Source organism: Taurulus bubalis (genome assembly GCF_910589615.1).
Source record: "Taurulus bubalis genome assembly, chromosome: 3".
Taxonomy (NCBI): Eukaryota; Metazoa; Chordata; class Actinopteri; order Perciformes; family Cottidae; genus Taurulus; species Taurulus bubalis.
Window position 1 is genome coordinate 10,065,715 of NC_136591.1, and position 15,000 is coordinate 10,080,714.

The 15,000-nt window shown below is 40.7% G+C and overlaps 1 protein-coding gene across 1 annotated transcript in view; it reads right to left on the minus strand.

Moving 5' to 3' along the window:
* The window catches only part of col25a1 (collagen type XXV alpha 1 chain), a gene marked incomplete at its 5' end in the record, with an annotated part of 145,269 nt that overhangs the window by 59,187 nt on the left and 71,082 nt on the right, over nucleotides 1–15,000 (minus strand). Inside the window, one exon of the mRNA XM_079215972.1 lies at nucleotides 1,487–1,545. Coding sequence (XP_079072098.1) covers nucleotides 1,487–1,545 — 59 coding nt within the window. The remainder of the gene's footprint in view (nucleotides 1–1,486; nucleotides 1,546–15,000) is intronic.

Here is a 15,000-nt window from a genome sequence, read left to right on the forward strand (position 1 = left end):
AACCGGGTCACTCGGATTTGACCACGTACCTCAGCCTTGTTTAGTGCTGTAATCTGAGCTGTTATACAGAGCGGTAAGGTCTGTCATCCCAATTGTTCCCTATTGTCTTCCCTAAAGCCACTGTGCCTCTCGAATCTAGACATTGTGAGTGGGTTATGATTGCTTGCTTGTTTCCAATTGATTTGTTTAGAGGAAGCTGTTCACATTATCCACCATTTCTCTGGCTGACCAGAGAGAGAAATAACTGTCTTCGCACAATGGTGCCATTTGAAATATGCTGGCTGGATGAATGCTTATTTGAAAGTTAAACGCTGTATCAACAAAGACCGGCGATCTCACAGATCTGCAGCCAACCAGATCATTGAACTGTTGTCTGTCAATTGATTTATATTCTTGTTCACCTCCCTCGGCTTTCAAGTCATGCACTGGATTACTTAAGTATTATGTAACTCAGAAAGAGGAAAGGCAGAGAGCCCTACCACACGGACCCACAGCTCAACATGGCCACAATGGGATTTAAAACTAATTTGAACATCAACAACATCAAAAATTAAGGAGGAAATAGAATCTCTGATACTCAAATAACAGTTTATTAGATTTGATTCCTGACACTTTAAAAAAGTAGCGGCTGGATTTGGTGGTAAAACCAGCAGATCGTTTTTTTTCCTCCCCTCACAGTGTTTGTTTCTCAGGCTGTGATACCAAACCGCTCCCTTATGACTCTACCTCACTCAAAATTGGGACCTTACTTTGCCCTGTCTCTCTAATTTCTTTTTACAAGGGTAGTACTTTTGTTCTAATGCGTTGGCTGCGCTCTCACTACAGGAACACTGCCACACTCCAGAGTCCATTATCGCTTTCACTATCAGGTGAACGGAGTGTGGATGCAGCTCCTCGCCAAGTGCATGTTCTCGCTGTGAATTCAATTTGTTGCGACACGTCTGTGGGACGTGTCCTTCTCCTGGATACTCGAGGCCTCGGCCGCGCCAAGTTTGTTGAGTCAGCCCAGGAGAGCGAGAGAGTGTGTGGGAGGAGGGAGGGGAGATTGGAGAACGTATTAAAACAACCTGTTGCTGAATTTGTGGAAACAAACAACTGTTATATACGCTGAACTTCATGGGAGGATCACCATAGGAGGGTTAGTGTGTCTCAAAACTTGGACACAGACCTCACCCGCTTCAAAGAGTGCAGGCATCATCTCAAACTGCACTGTCTCACAGTTTTACTGTGAAAATATAGTGTTTCTAAGGTGACTGAAGCTGAAACAATCCAAGTGAACGCTGAAACCACCAGGCCACAAATTACACATCTATAACCTATTTTGGCCTGCAAAGATATACAGTGTTCTTTTACATGGCTGAATCTGCAGTATGATTTGCAGACGTCGTCCTGCATTATTCCTTGAATGTTTCTGGTTTGAGACGTCGGTCGCACACACACGCACACACACACACACACACACACACACACACACACAAACTTGCACACATGCACACATACCAGGTTCTCCATTGCGGCCTCTTCTTCCTCGCTTTCCCGGAGGTCCTGCAGAAAAAAAGAAGAAGAAGAATACATGTTAGTAATTAAATTGTCTTTTTGTTTTATATCAGTTTCATATATTGTTAGAAGAGACACTACAAAATATTGCCTTTAGACAACAAACACCTCAAAATCTCAAGGTTCATTAAGTATTTAGGCTGTATTTTACATAACCTGAGGTGGAAAAATGAAACACACACTGTGTTTCATGCTGTCAACCATGTTTCTTTATCATTTGTTTCCCCTTTCAGCACGGATGCCCTGGCTTTTAATTTGTTTACCTAGACAGTGTTTTCCTGTTAGTCATTTTTCTGTCAGCGCCATCAATCTGCTAAAGCACAGCTGGAGGAGTAAAACAATTACACGCCTTGCCAGGTTTTACATGTAGAAGACTTGACTGGGTCTTATTGTATGAAGGTTTACTTCTCAGTTTGGAAAATGGGAGCATCTCTCCCAAAATGATCCATTCCTTCCCAGCAATACATGCAGGCTTTTCCAGAGGTTGGCAGCTGGAAAACTTTTTTTAGGCATTGGCAATTTTGTTTGCTCTCTGCCCCAAAAAGGCGTGTGTATTGACAATATAGTCAAAGGGTAAAGCTATGACTTTTAGGCGAGCTGGAAATTAAAAGATGGGCTCTCATGATTACTCAGAAGTACACAGGGACTCTCAACTCCATTTGAGAAGACTTGTCAACGTGCAATGGAATGGTTAACATCTAGCAAGGAAAATTGCTCATTCCACTCAACATGAAAGGAGTTGTCAGGATAAAAAAAAAGATTGGAAGTTAACTTAACCAAGAGGAACAATCTTCCCCTTCTTGTTCTGCATCACAGATAATATTCAGATCCAATTTCAGGGAGCAACAATGCTGTGAGGAGTTACTATGCAAATTGTTTTGGAGACTCTTTTAACACCCTTACCGCCAAAGAATAACATGTTTTCGTCACGTTCAGGTTCAAAATAATTACAGTAGTGTAACAGGATTGGTGAAAGTTTTGAAACAGACTGCAACGCTCAACAATAATTGCCTGCGTGTCTAAAGTTGCTCCAAGCGATGACTTTGTGACAGGGCTTTTATCATCAGCTAAAAAAAACAGGACTAAGAGTACAAATCTACCATGCTAATTACCTCCAACCCCCAAACTTTACATAAACCTTTCTCTTTATTTTTCAGTATGTCATTACATAAACATTCCTGCTACCGCTGATAAATCCCTCTGTACTCTGAAGTGGAATAAAAATAGCAAAGTAAAGAGTTAAATAAATAAGAACACTGCCTTTTAGGACACTCCATGTTACCGGGGAGGAAAAATCCAGGATTATATTGCACAACTCCTAGTCCTCAATTTGATCCCACTGTTTGGCTCCACTTCAGCCTCCGACTCTGCTCCTATTGGACGGTTTCCAGGATAATGTCAGGCGCTGCCAGCGAAGAGTCCAGGCTCAGTTTAAAGTATGTGACCACAGGTGGAGTTTGACTCTCACTTTACTATGATTCACATCAACCCTGGTTTCTCCATAGGTTTGTTTTTAAAGGTTTTAAAAGAAACAGAAGAGGGTTTACTGCACTTGGCAGTCACTTCATTATTGCTCACTTTGAAATGACACTTGACACCTCTGAGAGGAATATTCTGTGTGTCGATATGACATCCTCCTGATTTCGGTGGTATATTTTTGACAGCTGCAGAGAAACACTCCCCACATGGGAGTTGGTGGTCAAGACCAAATACCCAACGTTATTTTCAGATATCATCATGATTTACTTTATTCGTCGTAATATTTTTACTCTGATTATAGACTGTAAGGTGAGATACCAAGCAACTATACAGTAACATTTAAAACGTTGTAGAAATATGCCAAGAAAAATGCTATAAAGTTTCAGTTTATGAAACACAAGAGAGAGAATAACCTAAAGTTTAGGATCAGTCAAAGGGAGTTCTCAGATGTTTTTTAATCAATTAAGACAAAAAGAGAATTTTTATGAATCCTCTGGTCATAAATAAAATCAATCAGACTCAAACGGGGCCCTGAAATGCTGAGAGATCCTAAGCTGCCTGTCAAGGAAAAACATTATTCATGCTCAAAAACATTGTATTTGGCCTACTACTTTCTCACAGCATCCCAAGTACTGCCATGGAACAGTGGTTTCAGAAAAAAACCTGGCAGGGAATTTCATGATGAGGGTCAACAACTATGAACACTAGGAACTGCTGAAACCTTTTCAACCTTTTCAACCTTTTCAACAGCTTTCAATTCTGAAAGTGAAATAAATCAAAGTGAACTTGACATTCATTCAAATAGAGTTTGCGGTCTGACAAATCAAAATGGCCCCTGTGGTGGTGTGTATTGTGTTTTTACATTGTGTTACATAGTGGGTCTTGCATTTTAGAAAGGAAGCAGCGGAAAGCCACATTATAAGTGCTATTTGGCTTCACTTTAAGCCATGCTGCTGGTGTGGCTCTATAGATGGCCATGTCAGTCAGCCAGTCAGTCCACAACTGTGCTCCAGATATACTGTGCTCGACAACGTTTGGTTAGATCCTCAACAAACTATGTACAGACATCCGGGTCCCCCGAGGATGAGTCCAACTGACTTTTCCTTTACCGCCACCACAATATTTACATTTGTGGTTTTGATTGAAATTGGATGCATTGCCATGACATTTGATTCAGACATGCATGTCCCCCCAAGGGTGAATTGTATTTCTGTGATACATTAATGCTTAAACTAGTTCCAGCATCACATAAAAATTCAAATTTAACCAACACTTTCCAAAAAACATTTAAACTACTGACATTTCCATCAGCCTCATCTGAACTTTGTGTTCAATGCAAATTCGCAAATGAAAGGATGCTAACAGACAAAGACTCTAAGATGGTGAGCACGGTAAACATGCTAACATTAGCCTGTTAGCATGTCGATGTAAGCATTCAACTTAATGTACACTTAAATACAAATACAATGCAACTCAAATTATACTATGTTAAAAAAACAAATATAAAATTTGTAATAATTAAATACAAAGTTTGTCTATATAGTCACATCTTAACAGTTCAGAATCAACATAACTAACACCAAATGACACAAGACGCTACATTATAGCATGATAAACTTTTAGATCAGAGTCCCAAGTATGCATTAGGATGCAAAGATGAAAAGCAGTGAATGTCAATGGCTACAGTCAAAGTTATTAATTCATTTTACATATGGATAAGATGCAGTCAAACTTCCCAACATGCTGCAAATTGGAATATTAACCAATTCAAGATCGTCATTCGTGCCCATGACCAGTAGAGGCAGTGATACATTTTTGTTCACATAAAAGTTGACACTCTGGTCACACAATAAATGCAATAAACCATGTAACTTCATTTAAATCAAACATTGTATCTGTTAATATGCTGGTAACAGATTGTGATGTGAACGTCACCAGATTAGTAGTAAGAGCAGCATGGAACCATCAGCACAACGTTTTCAAGTCGTATTCATAATCTGCTTTTTAAGGAGCAGTAAAACAACACAAGACTGTTTACAATCCCACAGACATTTTTTGACCAAAATACTGATAGAAGTTGTCATTTTAATGCTATTTGGCAGAAAAGAATCCCATGTAATTGCAGTATTGTGTAACATGCCGTTTGAAGCCATGGCTGTATTGCTTTTGAGTACTTTTGCTCATGTTGTTCATTACAACATTGATTCAAAGTTACGGATTGCCTGACATAATACATTTTGTGTTTATATTTCATGCCTTTGAGACACAATAGCATTTTAATACTACCCATCATCCATACAATACATATTTGTTCAGAACAGCGAACAGAACTGCAGCTCTGCTCTATTTCTCTTTTTGCTCTGAATCAATCAGTATCAAGTGAACCAGCCCTGCACTGACTCATTAACAATACCAGTATTGTTTCAGAGCTTGATGTACATAATCAGACCACTCAAAGGTTCTCTCACAAAGTAATACAGCCATTCCTCAAAGTTATGCCAAAAATAGCAAACTGGGTACGAGCTACAACCTCCAAAGTAAATCAGGTTTGAAGGGAATTGGCTTTAGACTGCTCAGCGTGTTTGAGATAGTTTGCATTGTCCCATGTTAAAATGTTCATTCCATTATCAGATCTGCTTATCCTCTTGAGGGTCGTGGGATGTTAAAATATCACCAGCACTCATACAGTGTTGCAGTGTGTGCATCACGGAAACAAACAAACAAAAAACACACATTTTGAGAGTAAGATGCTGCACGTCCTACCGGCCATGCAACAAACACCTGCTTATTAAGAACTTAGTGCCAAACATAGAAAGATTTCATGTTTGATCCACGACACATTTTTCATGGTTCATTTTAAAACTAGTTTTCACTTGCTGTCATGCTAAATTGTAAACCACCGACCAATTTCATGGATACCAGAAGAGCCTCACTGTTTAAAAACGAATTGTAACAATAAAATGTCCAGAATGAGAAATGTTATTGCAATTTATTAATTCCAGTGCCAATGTCTTAAGAAACTGACATGACATTATTTTGCTGCCGTTAATCTGACTCTCGGCATCTTTGAATGGTTTGGTTTCATACAAAAAAAACTACGCACTCGTCTTTCGTATGGTGTTCTAGAAACACTAAACTTCAACTTCTAGTTGAAGTGTATGACAATGATTGTATTGTAATTTTCAAGTGTCATCAAGATGTAAAAGTTATGTTTGCTTCATTAGTGTGTTGGCAATATCTTTGAAAAATATATTTTTTAAATGTAATCACTGTCTTCTTATATGAAGGATACAGTATATTGGGCCATCTCAATGTGCCTCCACACTAGGCTCAGAACTTGGAGCTTTGGTTGACATAAATGTTCAGAATGTTTCTAACAAAATCTGATGATCAATGTCTTTACAAGCATTCCAAGGGTTTAAGATGATTTAGTCAAAATGGACTTTAATATAGTCCATTTAAACCCACAACATGGATGGATAAGTTTATTAAACCTGGCAACTATTGGGTATCCAGGTCAACGGAACTAAAGTTGCACAAAACCTGGCTTCCTACTGTACAATCATTTGTTACTTTACAAGTACATTTTTGTGGAAACGTCTGGCAAAGAGGACAACCATTTTGATCCAACATCCTTATTACTCTTCATGACAATGAATAAATCAATACATAAAAGGATAATTCATGGAACACTGGGTCCACTGTCCAAGTGGAAAAATGCAAATTGGACCACAATTTCACAATCAGCCTCATCTTTAAATGTCACTGCTCTCGTCATCTGAAAGGGGATGTGTATTGTTGGCAAAATAGGACGTAAAACAGCTAACTCACAGAGCCTCGCCCGCACAATGATTTTGGAATATGTGCACGTTTTCAACAGAACTATGAAGAGAAAATATTCTCCTCACAAGATGTCAAGTCTGCAATTTACTCCCCTCAAGAGCTCTCAGTGAAACCTCACAGACAATAGCGAAGACTCATTTTAAATACTAAGAATGTTTGTGTCCAATGCAGCAGTTTAGTGGTTTGCGACTTCTTTTGTCAGACGTATTCCCACAATCCAATCATATCAGAAACTGAAATACTCCATCCATTAATTTCAACCATTAATGCATTACTTATAGCTATCTATACAACTTACCAATTACTAGCTATTTAAAACATTTATCCATCACTTAACTAACTGTTTTAACTTTTATGCTTGCTTGCAAATAAGTTCCATGCACTCTCAACAGGTGGTTTTCAGGTGTTATAGCTGACTCCAGTCATACATTTTTATCTTCACAATTAGTTGAGCTCTTTCACAATTGCTCCTCTTTGCCAAAAGATCATAAACTCATGTTCACTCAGTTAATAACTCCAGTAGGAAGTAGGGTCATTTTCTCATGGACTTCTATGAGAGTGGATTTCTTCTTAGAACAAGTGGAGTTTCCCCCTGATAGACATTAGAACGAAAGCAAGTTTTATGCACTTTGGCATTGGCTTCACTTTTCGGAACCAGTTGTTACCACCTTGGTGCAATTATTGGTTAGAAATCACTATTATAGTTTATTATTCTCTGTATGCACTCATCAAGTCGTGTGAAGTTGTGTGCTCCTGATTTAGCTCATCACATGTATATCAAACTACTCTACTGACCTCCGAGGTCTTTGAGGTTACAAAAGTTCACATTTTTTTAACGGCAAAACTCCCAATTTAAAACTCAGAAGTCTAACACAGTCAACAGACAACAGGAGGACGAGATGAAGATCTGGACTGTGTCTCCTCCAGATTCTAACTTCTCTTGAGGTCATCAGTCATGGACATTGTTGAGAGAACTAAGAAGGTCCCCTTGAACTTGTGACCCAGCAATCTCGCTCCGGAAAGGAAGCCCTTGTTGTACTCTGAATGACCTTCTTAACTACTTTTACTAATCCTTTAATTTCCTCAAAACCTTTCCATTTAAGAGAGATGAAGAGACAGAAAGCAGAGTAAAGTTTCTCGTCAATACGTTGTCAGTCCTGTGCATGGCTCCAGGAATATGTTGCTGTCTAAATGTTAGTAGCATTACTGGTTGTTCACTTGATCCTATTAAGCCATATGTGCTTATCTACGTTAACAGAATCACACAAACTATGCAATGGTCGTCACAGCTTTGAAAAAGTTTATCTGAAGGTTTATACAAAATGTTCAATGCACATAACATAGACATTTTCCCCTGGTAGGATTTTTTCCGAACGCAAACATGAGACATAGAGATGTTTGAGATTCACTTAAAGTCTGTTGCACAATGTGTCAATAGAAGTTCAACTCCTGGAAATTAGAGGTAACTTTCCACATTCTAGGAATCTGATACAAGGAGCAGACTACAGCATGGTTAGCATGTAATGTCATGCAATTTCAAAGAGCAACCCTACTATCAACCTCTCTTAATGCCAGTGGTTCTGGTTAGCTGCCTTTAAATAGGAGCGATGCTGTTTGGATTATTTTTCTTGCAAGCAAAACATAGACTGTGGATTGTAATACAGAATAGTATAATAGTTTGTTAACCAGTTTAAGCAGGCTAAGCTACTAGCCTGCAGTGTTGAATCAAGACCCCTGACATGATCTCTTTAGGGGTTTTGGCAACACGATATAAACACCAAATTCTGCAGGACAATTCAGGGGCTATTTCAATTTTCCAAAAACACGTATTTAAATCCCAACCTGACCTAGAAAAACAATGTTCTGAAGAATAATTCACATTATTCCCTGATTCAGTGGCATGTATCTTCATTATCCTTATTTCCAACTGCACTTAACTCCATTGGAACTATTTCCTGAATAAATATGATGATTATAGCCATTTCCTTCATAATTCTTCCAAATGTTCCCCCGTAAAGAGACCATCGTGGCTGATTTTTACATTTACTCATTTGTACGCTTTTGGTGCACTTATTTTGTCACCACATAATATCTTGTACAGTATTCTCAATAGTGCATGTGCACGCACATGCGCAAATACACTCACACACACACACACACACACACACACACACAGAGTTTAAATGCAGATTTTCTATTTTGTAAATAAAATATAACAGGGCTACGACTTTCTTCAAGAACAACTTTGTATTTACCTGGAATAAATGCATTGTTACGTCTAAATCAACATGTGTTTTTATGGCTAGAGTATGGGAATTTACAGTTTGATTCATACTACATCCGTAAAGCAATCTCACTGATTAGGGGCTGAATATTAGGGGCTGAATAAAATCTAAAGTTCAGTCATAATGGGTAATGGACAGTGACGCCTGCTCCACAAACTCTGATGAAACTTGGTTCTGCAGTTTTCAATTACAACAAGACATACAATCGAGCGTCCATGCCAGTGTTGTTGTCAGTATGTTAAAGTTGAAACTAATTCACAGTACCAACAGGACACTTGTTAATGTCAGATAGTCCCAAGACATCGCCCCAACACAAATGAAACTAATTATATGAAGCAGCGTTCATTATGACGCAGAGAGCCACAACTGATTAAAAAAGAAATTAATGATGCATACTTTTCTGCTCAGTAGTGGTCAGAGGATGTTATCAACCTGAAATGGATTCATTTCTACACCCATCCCTGATGGATATGGCAATTCCGTGCCTATGTGTGAGTTTGTGCGTGCGTCGGTTGGGTCCTGCACTGTGTTTGTCCAGATGCCAGTTATCAGCTCATTAAACCCTGAGTCAATCCATTATGATGCGAGGAATTTGTCTGTCGCTGCAGGCCCCATTAACACTGCGTCAGGCAGATTGAACTCGTATTAAAAATGCATCTTTCTCCCCACACCACCGCAGTAAAATAGACTCACCCGGTGCTGCACTGATTGCAGACAATTTAACTGCTTTTTTTCACTTCAGAGTCTCTGCATTGATTGAGTTGTTATAGTCCTGCAGTGGACATTTACCCCTAACACCAAAACAAAGACACACACATACTCATACACTCTTAACAAACAGTTCCAAGGACAGAAAACTATTTCAGAACAAGCATCTCTTCTCTAGTTCCTTGTCAAACACACACACACACACACACACACACACACACACACACACACACACACACACACACACACACACTTGTAGAAGACAAATGACATGAGTATGACTATAGCTGGCGGGCACACATGGATCATCTATGTTTTTCCTTTGGTTCAGTGTCAAGGTTCGAACGCTCCTGAGGAGGAAGCAATGCCTTTGAGAGAGCCTTTTCATCACCTTCAGAGATCAATGTGTTTTCCTCTGGCAACAGGCTGAGTGCTGCGATACTTGAGACCCACCCTGTGCACTATACACTGCAATTATCCTCCCCGCAGTACTGACTGCGGTTCTGATGGAAGCACAACACGCTCCCTGATGAGGGGAGGTCAGTAATAAGCCAATCGATTGGCCAAGTCCCATCGCTTTATGTTGCGAGTTAAATTGGCGAAAGCGGCCATCCTGATGGCTCTATCAGAGAGCTTCGCTTTAGACTGAAGACACTGCTAGTAAGAGAAGGTTGCACGCAAGAGTGTTACTTTTAGGTAACTTTATCATTTTAACTGGACATTTGAAAACAAACTTAAAGTGTTGGAGAAAAAAAAGGGAATCACGAGGATAAGCGCAGCTCGGACTTGCCAAACGAAAGTGTGATCCACAGCGAAAATTTATGATTTCCAACATGTACCTTGGCATACACTCATGCATGCACAGCGGCTGAGAAATCCACCATATAATAATTAAAACCCAATTTGATTATCAAGACAAACTGGCCATCGAAAGCAGTCTGCATGTTCAGTCAGCTTGCATATTGTCCCCCGAGAGAACCGCTAGGTGTTGGAAGCATGTTAACAGAAACATCAACAGCCAATATCTTATGGACAAAAGTTCTCACAGGTGTGATTTGTGGAATCTGATTTGCACAAGCATGCATATTAAACACTGAGGAAGGGCCAAGACTAGAAGGTAATGAATCCACTCAGCGTATGCACGCAAAGGGGAAAGCAACCTCAGCCTAACCTAGCATTGATTAGCTACAGTCAGTGACTGATTTAATCTTCCGACCTGGTAGTCAGTCAATATCCCTAATTAGACCTTGAAATACTGAGATGCATATGCCAGCAAATAAACCTACTGTGCTTATTTTAGTACTTGTAGATACAATATTGCAATGTTATCGTTCCAGTTGATAGAATTGTGATTTACCCTTTTGAAAAGGGACTTAATGGCATCCAGATGAACACATGGACACGTGGCAATGTGACTCCTTCCTTGTGATCAGCCAACAGTTGCTTTTGAAGCTGACCACGGGTGTGTTTGGCGAATATTGTTCCAGGCATACTGATGGCGATATGCGAGGTATCGCATGGACCTGTGTGTGTGTGTCTTCTTCTGTGTGAGCTTGGGTTGCTTAAATAGCTGCAAGAGCATTTCTGGTCACTGGAAGAAATTGTCAACCGAGATGCCAAAAGGCAAATGGGACATACAGTGCATGGTTAGCATGAAATGATCCCTCTCTTGTTCAAGTTCAAATGAAATACTTTATCTGTGTTTAAGAGTTCTGTGGCTATTGGATGTCACATTGAAATCATGTGTAACTCTATACCTGCTGCTAAGGGATGACATGACTGCTGGCTGACCTCATCATTGCCAGGGATGTGTGAGCCAGTGTGTGCGCATGTGTCTGTGGTGCGTGTGCGGATGGCTTTAGAGAAGCAGAGCTATATAACATGGACCACAGGGCCCCAAACTGCCCGAGGACAGTCATTGCAGTTCCTCAACCAGGATAAAGTCACTGGAGGAAAGCCAACTGCATGCTATTCAAAAATGTTATTACACTATCTTAACTATTTCAATAGACTGGCATACAGAAGGCTATACTCTCCGCCCGAATAACTATCCACTAACACTGGTTGTGCACCGAAAGTAAAATTTGGATTCCCCATTTGTAAATTAAGTAATATATATTACAAACCAATTATTAAGGACTTATATGTAATTAATGAGATCTATTAACTATCTAATAATCACTAGTAACTACCTGAATTAATCTTGACATTTATGAATGCTTTGTAAGGCATAGATAGACCTCACTTTAGGGGGGGTCACACAAAATACTTAACTAACGACTAGTAACTACCTGAATTAATCATGAACTGCAGTATTAAAACACGTTTATAAATCATTATATGTATCAATAACTGCATGAATAAATGACATTTAAACAACACTTTAACAAAACTATCCCACCCACTGGTACACCCACCTAGGTTCATCAATAAAGAAGTAGTCTATTCTACTGTATGAGTGGTGCACTGGGGAAAAATAGGAGATAATTGTTTGTGTGGTCACATGAGTCACTTAAAGCACCTAAAATGAAAGAAATGAAACATTTTATTTTATTTTAAAACTTTTTTTATTTTTTTATTCAGCGTGCGGGATAACCGGATCACCCAGTGAAACCCTGAATAAACCAGATCACCTGGAGAAAACCCTAAATAAACCAGATCACCTGGAGAAACCCCAAAATAAACCAGATCACCTGGAGAAACCCCTAAATAAAGATGGATTTAAAGCCAGGATTAGTGTTGATTTCAGCAGAGAAGGATAGTTCCCCTTCTCCAGTTAAAATACACTAAATCTAAGCTTTAAGGGGAATGGGGGGAGGGAAGAAGGATGTGAAGGAAAGATGGGAAGTGACAGGACATGTCCAGATCAGATGTTTTTGGACTGTCTGTACTTATTAGGGATGGGGGGAAGCTTGGTGAAAGGAGGGGCTGATCTGTCCAATCTTGGTCACGTCTTCATGTTCGAGACCCAGCAGGTCCTCCCCGTTAGCTGTGCCGCAATAGTTGAACGGGATGGCAGCAGTATCTGCAGTGATGCAACTGTTCCCCTCATCACAGCTAAAACTCACTCCTCCACCAAGTGTATGTTTTGCCGTTCCGTGGTCCTTCCTCGCCAGGGTCTGCTGAATTTGAAGTTTCTCAGCTTCCAGGGTCTTGTTGAATTTTTGCAACTGGACTTGTTCTTTTCTGGTCCTTTGTGCCTTCAATTCATTTTTCTCCAGGAATGACCTGTCGGCCTCTTTCTGAGCCTGAAGCCAGTCCGCGTTGCTCTGACGCTCGGCCTCTTCCCTCTGCTGTCTCTCCTGGATCATATTCAGCCGGTGGGCAGAGATGGACTGAAGAGCTTCAGCATTCTTTTCAGCCTTTTCCTTCCGCTGCTTTCTCTGTTCAGCCCGACTCTTAGACAAACCGCTGGCAAGGCTCAGCTCATCCCTCTCAGCTGTGGCAGCAGCTTGTTCCATCTTTAAGGACACCAGCTTTTCACAAACAGTCTGTGAAGACAATCTGTGCCTCGTGGACCTGACTGCTGCTTCAGCTTTTCTTTGGAGGAGTTTCCCTTCCATTTCAATGCGAGCAAGTTTGGTTCTCTCTTCCTCTATCCTACTTATCTTTGCTCGTTCCTCACCGTAGAAATTGATTCTGGAGATATCCTCAAGATATGTTTTGCGTTCTATTTCCTTAAGCAGAAGTTTTTGCTCTTCCTGCCGTCTTAGTTCCTGTGCATGGAGTTCATCCAGGTTTTTGGACATTTCTAAATCTTTCAGCCCTGTCTCTTGGGATTTCTGCAGTGCCTTTTCTTTCATTTGCAGGAGGTGTTGTCCTGCTAAAGCATTCCTGCAGAGCTTTGTCTGAAAGCCTCTCTCCTGATCTCGTCTCAGAATTGTTTCCCATGTACTCTGTCCCTCCTTTGCAGCCTTACGGTCTTCTTCCTCTTCAACCATTTTTTGTTTCCTGATTCTCAAATCAGCCATCACCTGATTCTCCCTGTCCAGATGTCTCCTTTCTAATATGTGGTTGACAGACACAGCGTCAGGCCTGCTGATCAGCTTTCTAACCCGACTGGATCTCTTGGAGTCGATCCTCAGCTCTGCTGGTGGGGGAGTTGGACATAGTTGCACCATGTCCTTGTGGCCCTGGGCGAGCACCTGGACTGTGTCCAGCTGTTTTTTTGTGTCATTTATATCCGCAGCTGTATCTGCAGTAATGCAACTGTTCCCCTCATCACAGCTAAAACTCACTCCTCCACCGAGTGTATGTTTTGCCGTTCCGTGGTCCTTCCTCGCCAGGGTCTGCTGAATTTGAAGTTTCTCAGCTTCCAGGGTCTTGTTGAATTTTTGCAACTGGACTTGTTCTTTTCTGGTCCTTTGTGCCTTCAATTCATTTTCCTCCAGGAATGACCTGTCGGCCTCTTTCTGAGCCTGAAGCCAGTCCGCGTTGCTCTGACGCTCGGCCTCTTCCCTCTGCTGTCTCTCCTGGATCATATTCAGCCGGTGGGCAGAGATGGACTGAAGAGCTTCAGCATTCTTTTCAGCCTTTTCCTTCCGCTGCTTTCTCTGTTCAGCCCGACTCTTAGACAAACCGCTGACAAGGCTCAGCTCATCCCTCTCAGCTGTGGCAGCAGCTTGTTGCATCTTTAAGGACACCAGCTTTTCACAAACAGTCTGTGAAGACAACCTGTGCCTCGTGGACCTGTCTGCTGCTTCAGCTTTTCTTTGGAGGAGTTTCCCTTCCATTTCAATGCAAGCAAGTTTGGTTCTCTCTTCCTCTATCCTACTTATCTTTGCCCGTTCCTCACCGTAGAAATTGATTCTGGAGATATCCTCAAGATATTTTTTGCGTTCTAATTCCTTAAGGAGAGGTTTTTGCTCTTCCTGCCGTCTTAGTTCCTGTGCATGGAGTTCATCCAGGTTTTTGGACATTTCTAAATCTTTCAGCCCTGTCTCTTGGGATTTCTGCAGTGCCTTTTCTTTCATTTGCAGGAGGTGTTGTCCTGCTATAGCATTCCTGCAGAGCTTTGTCTGAAAGCCTCTCTCCTGATCTCGTCTCAGAATTGTTTCCCATGTACTCTGTCCCTCCTTCGCAGCCTTACGGTCTTCTTCCTCTTCAACCATTTTTTGCTTCCTGATTC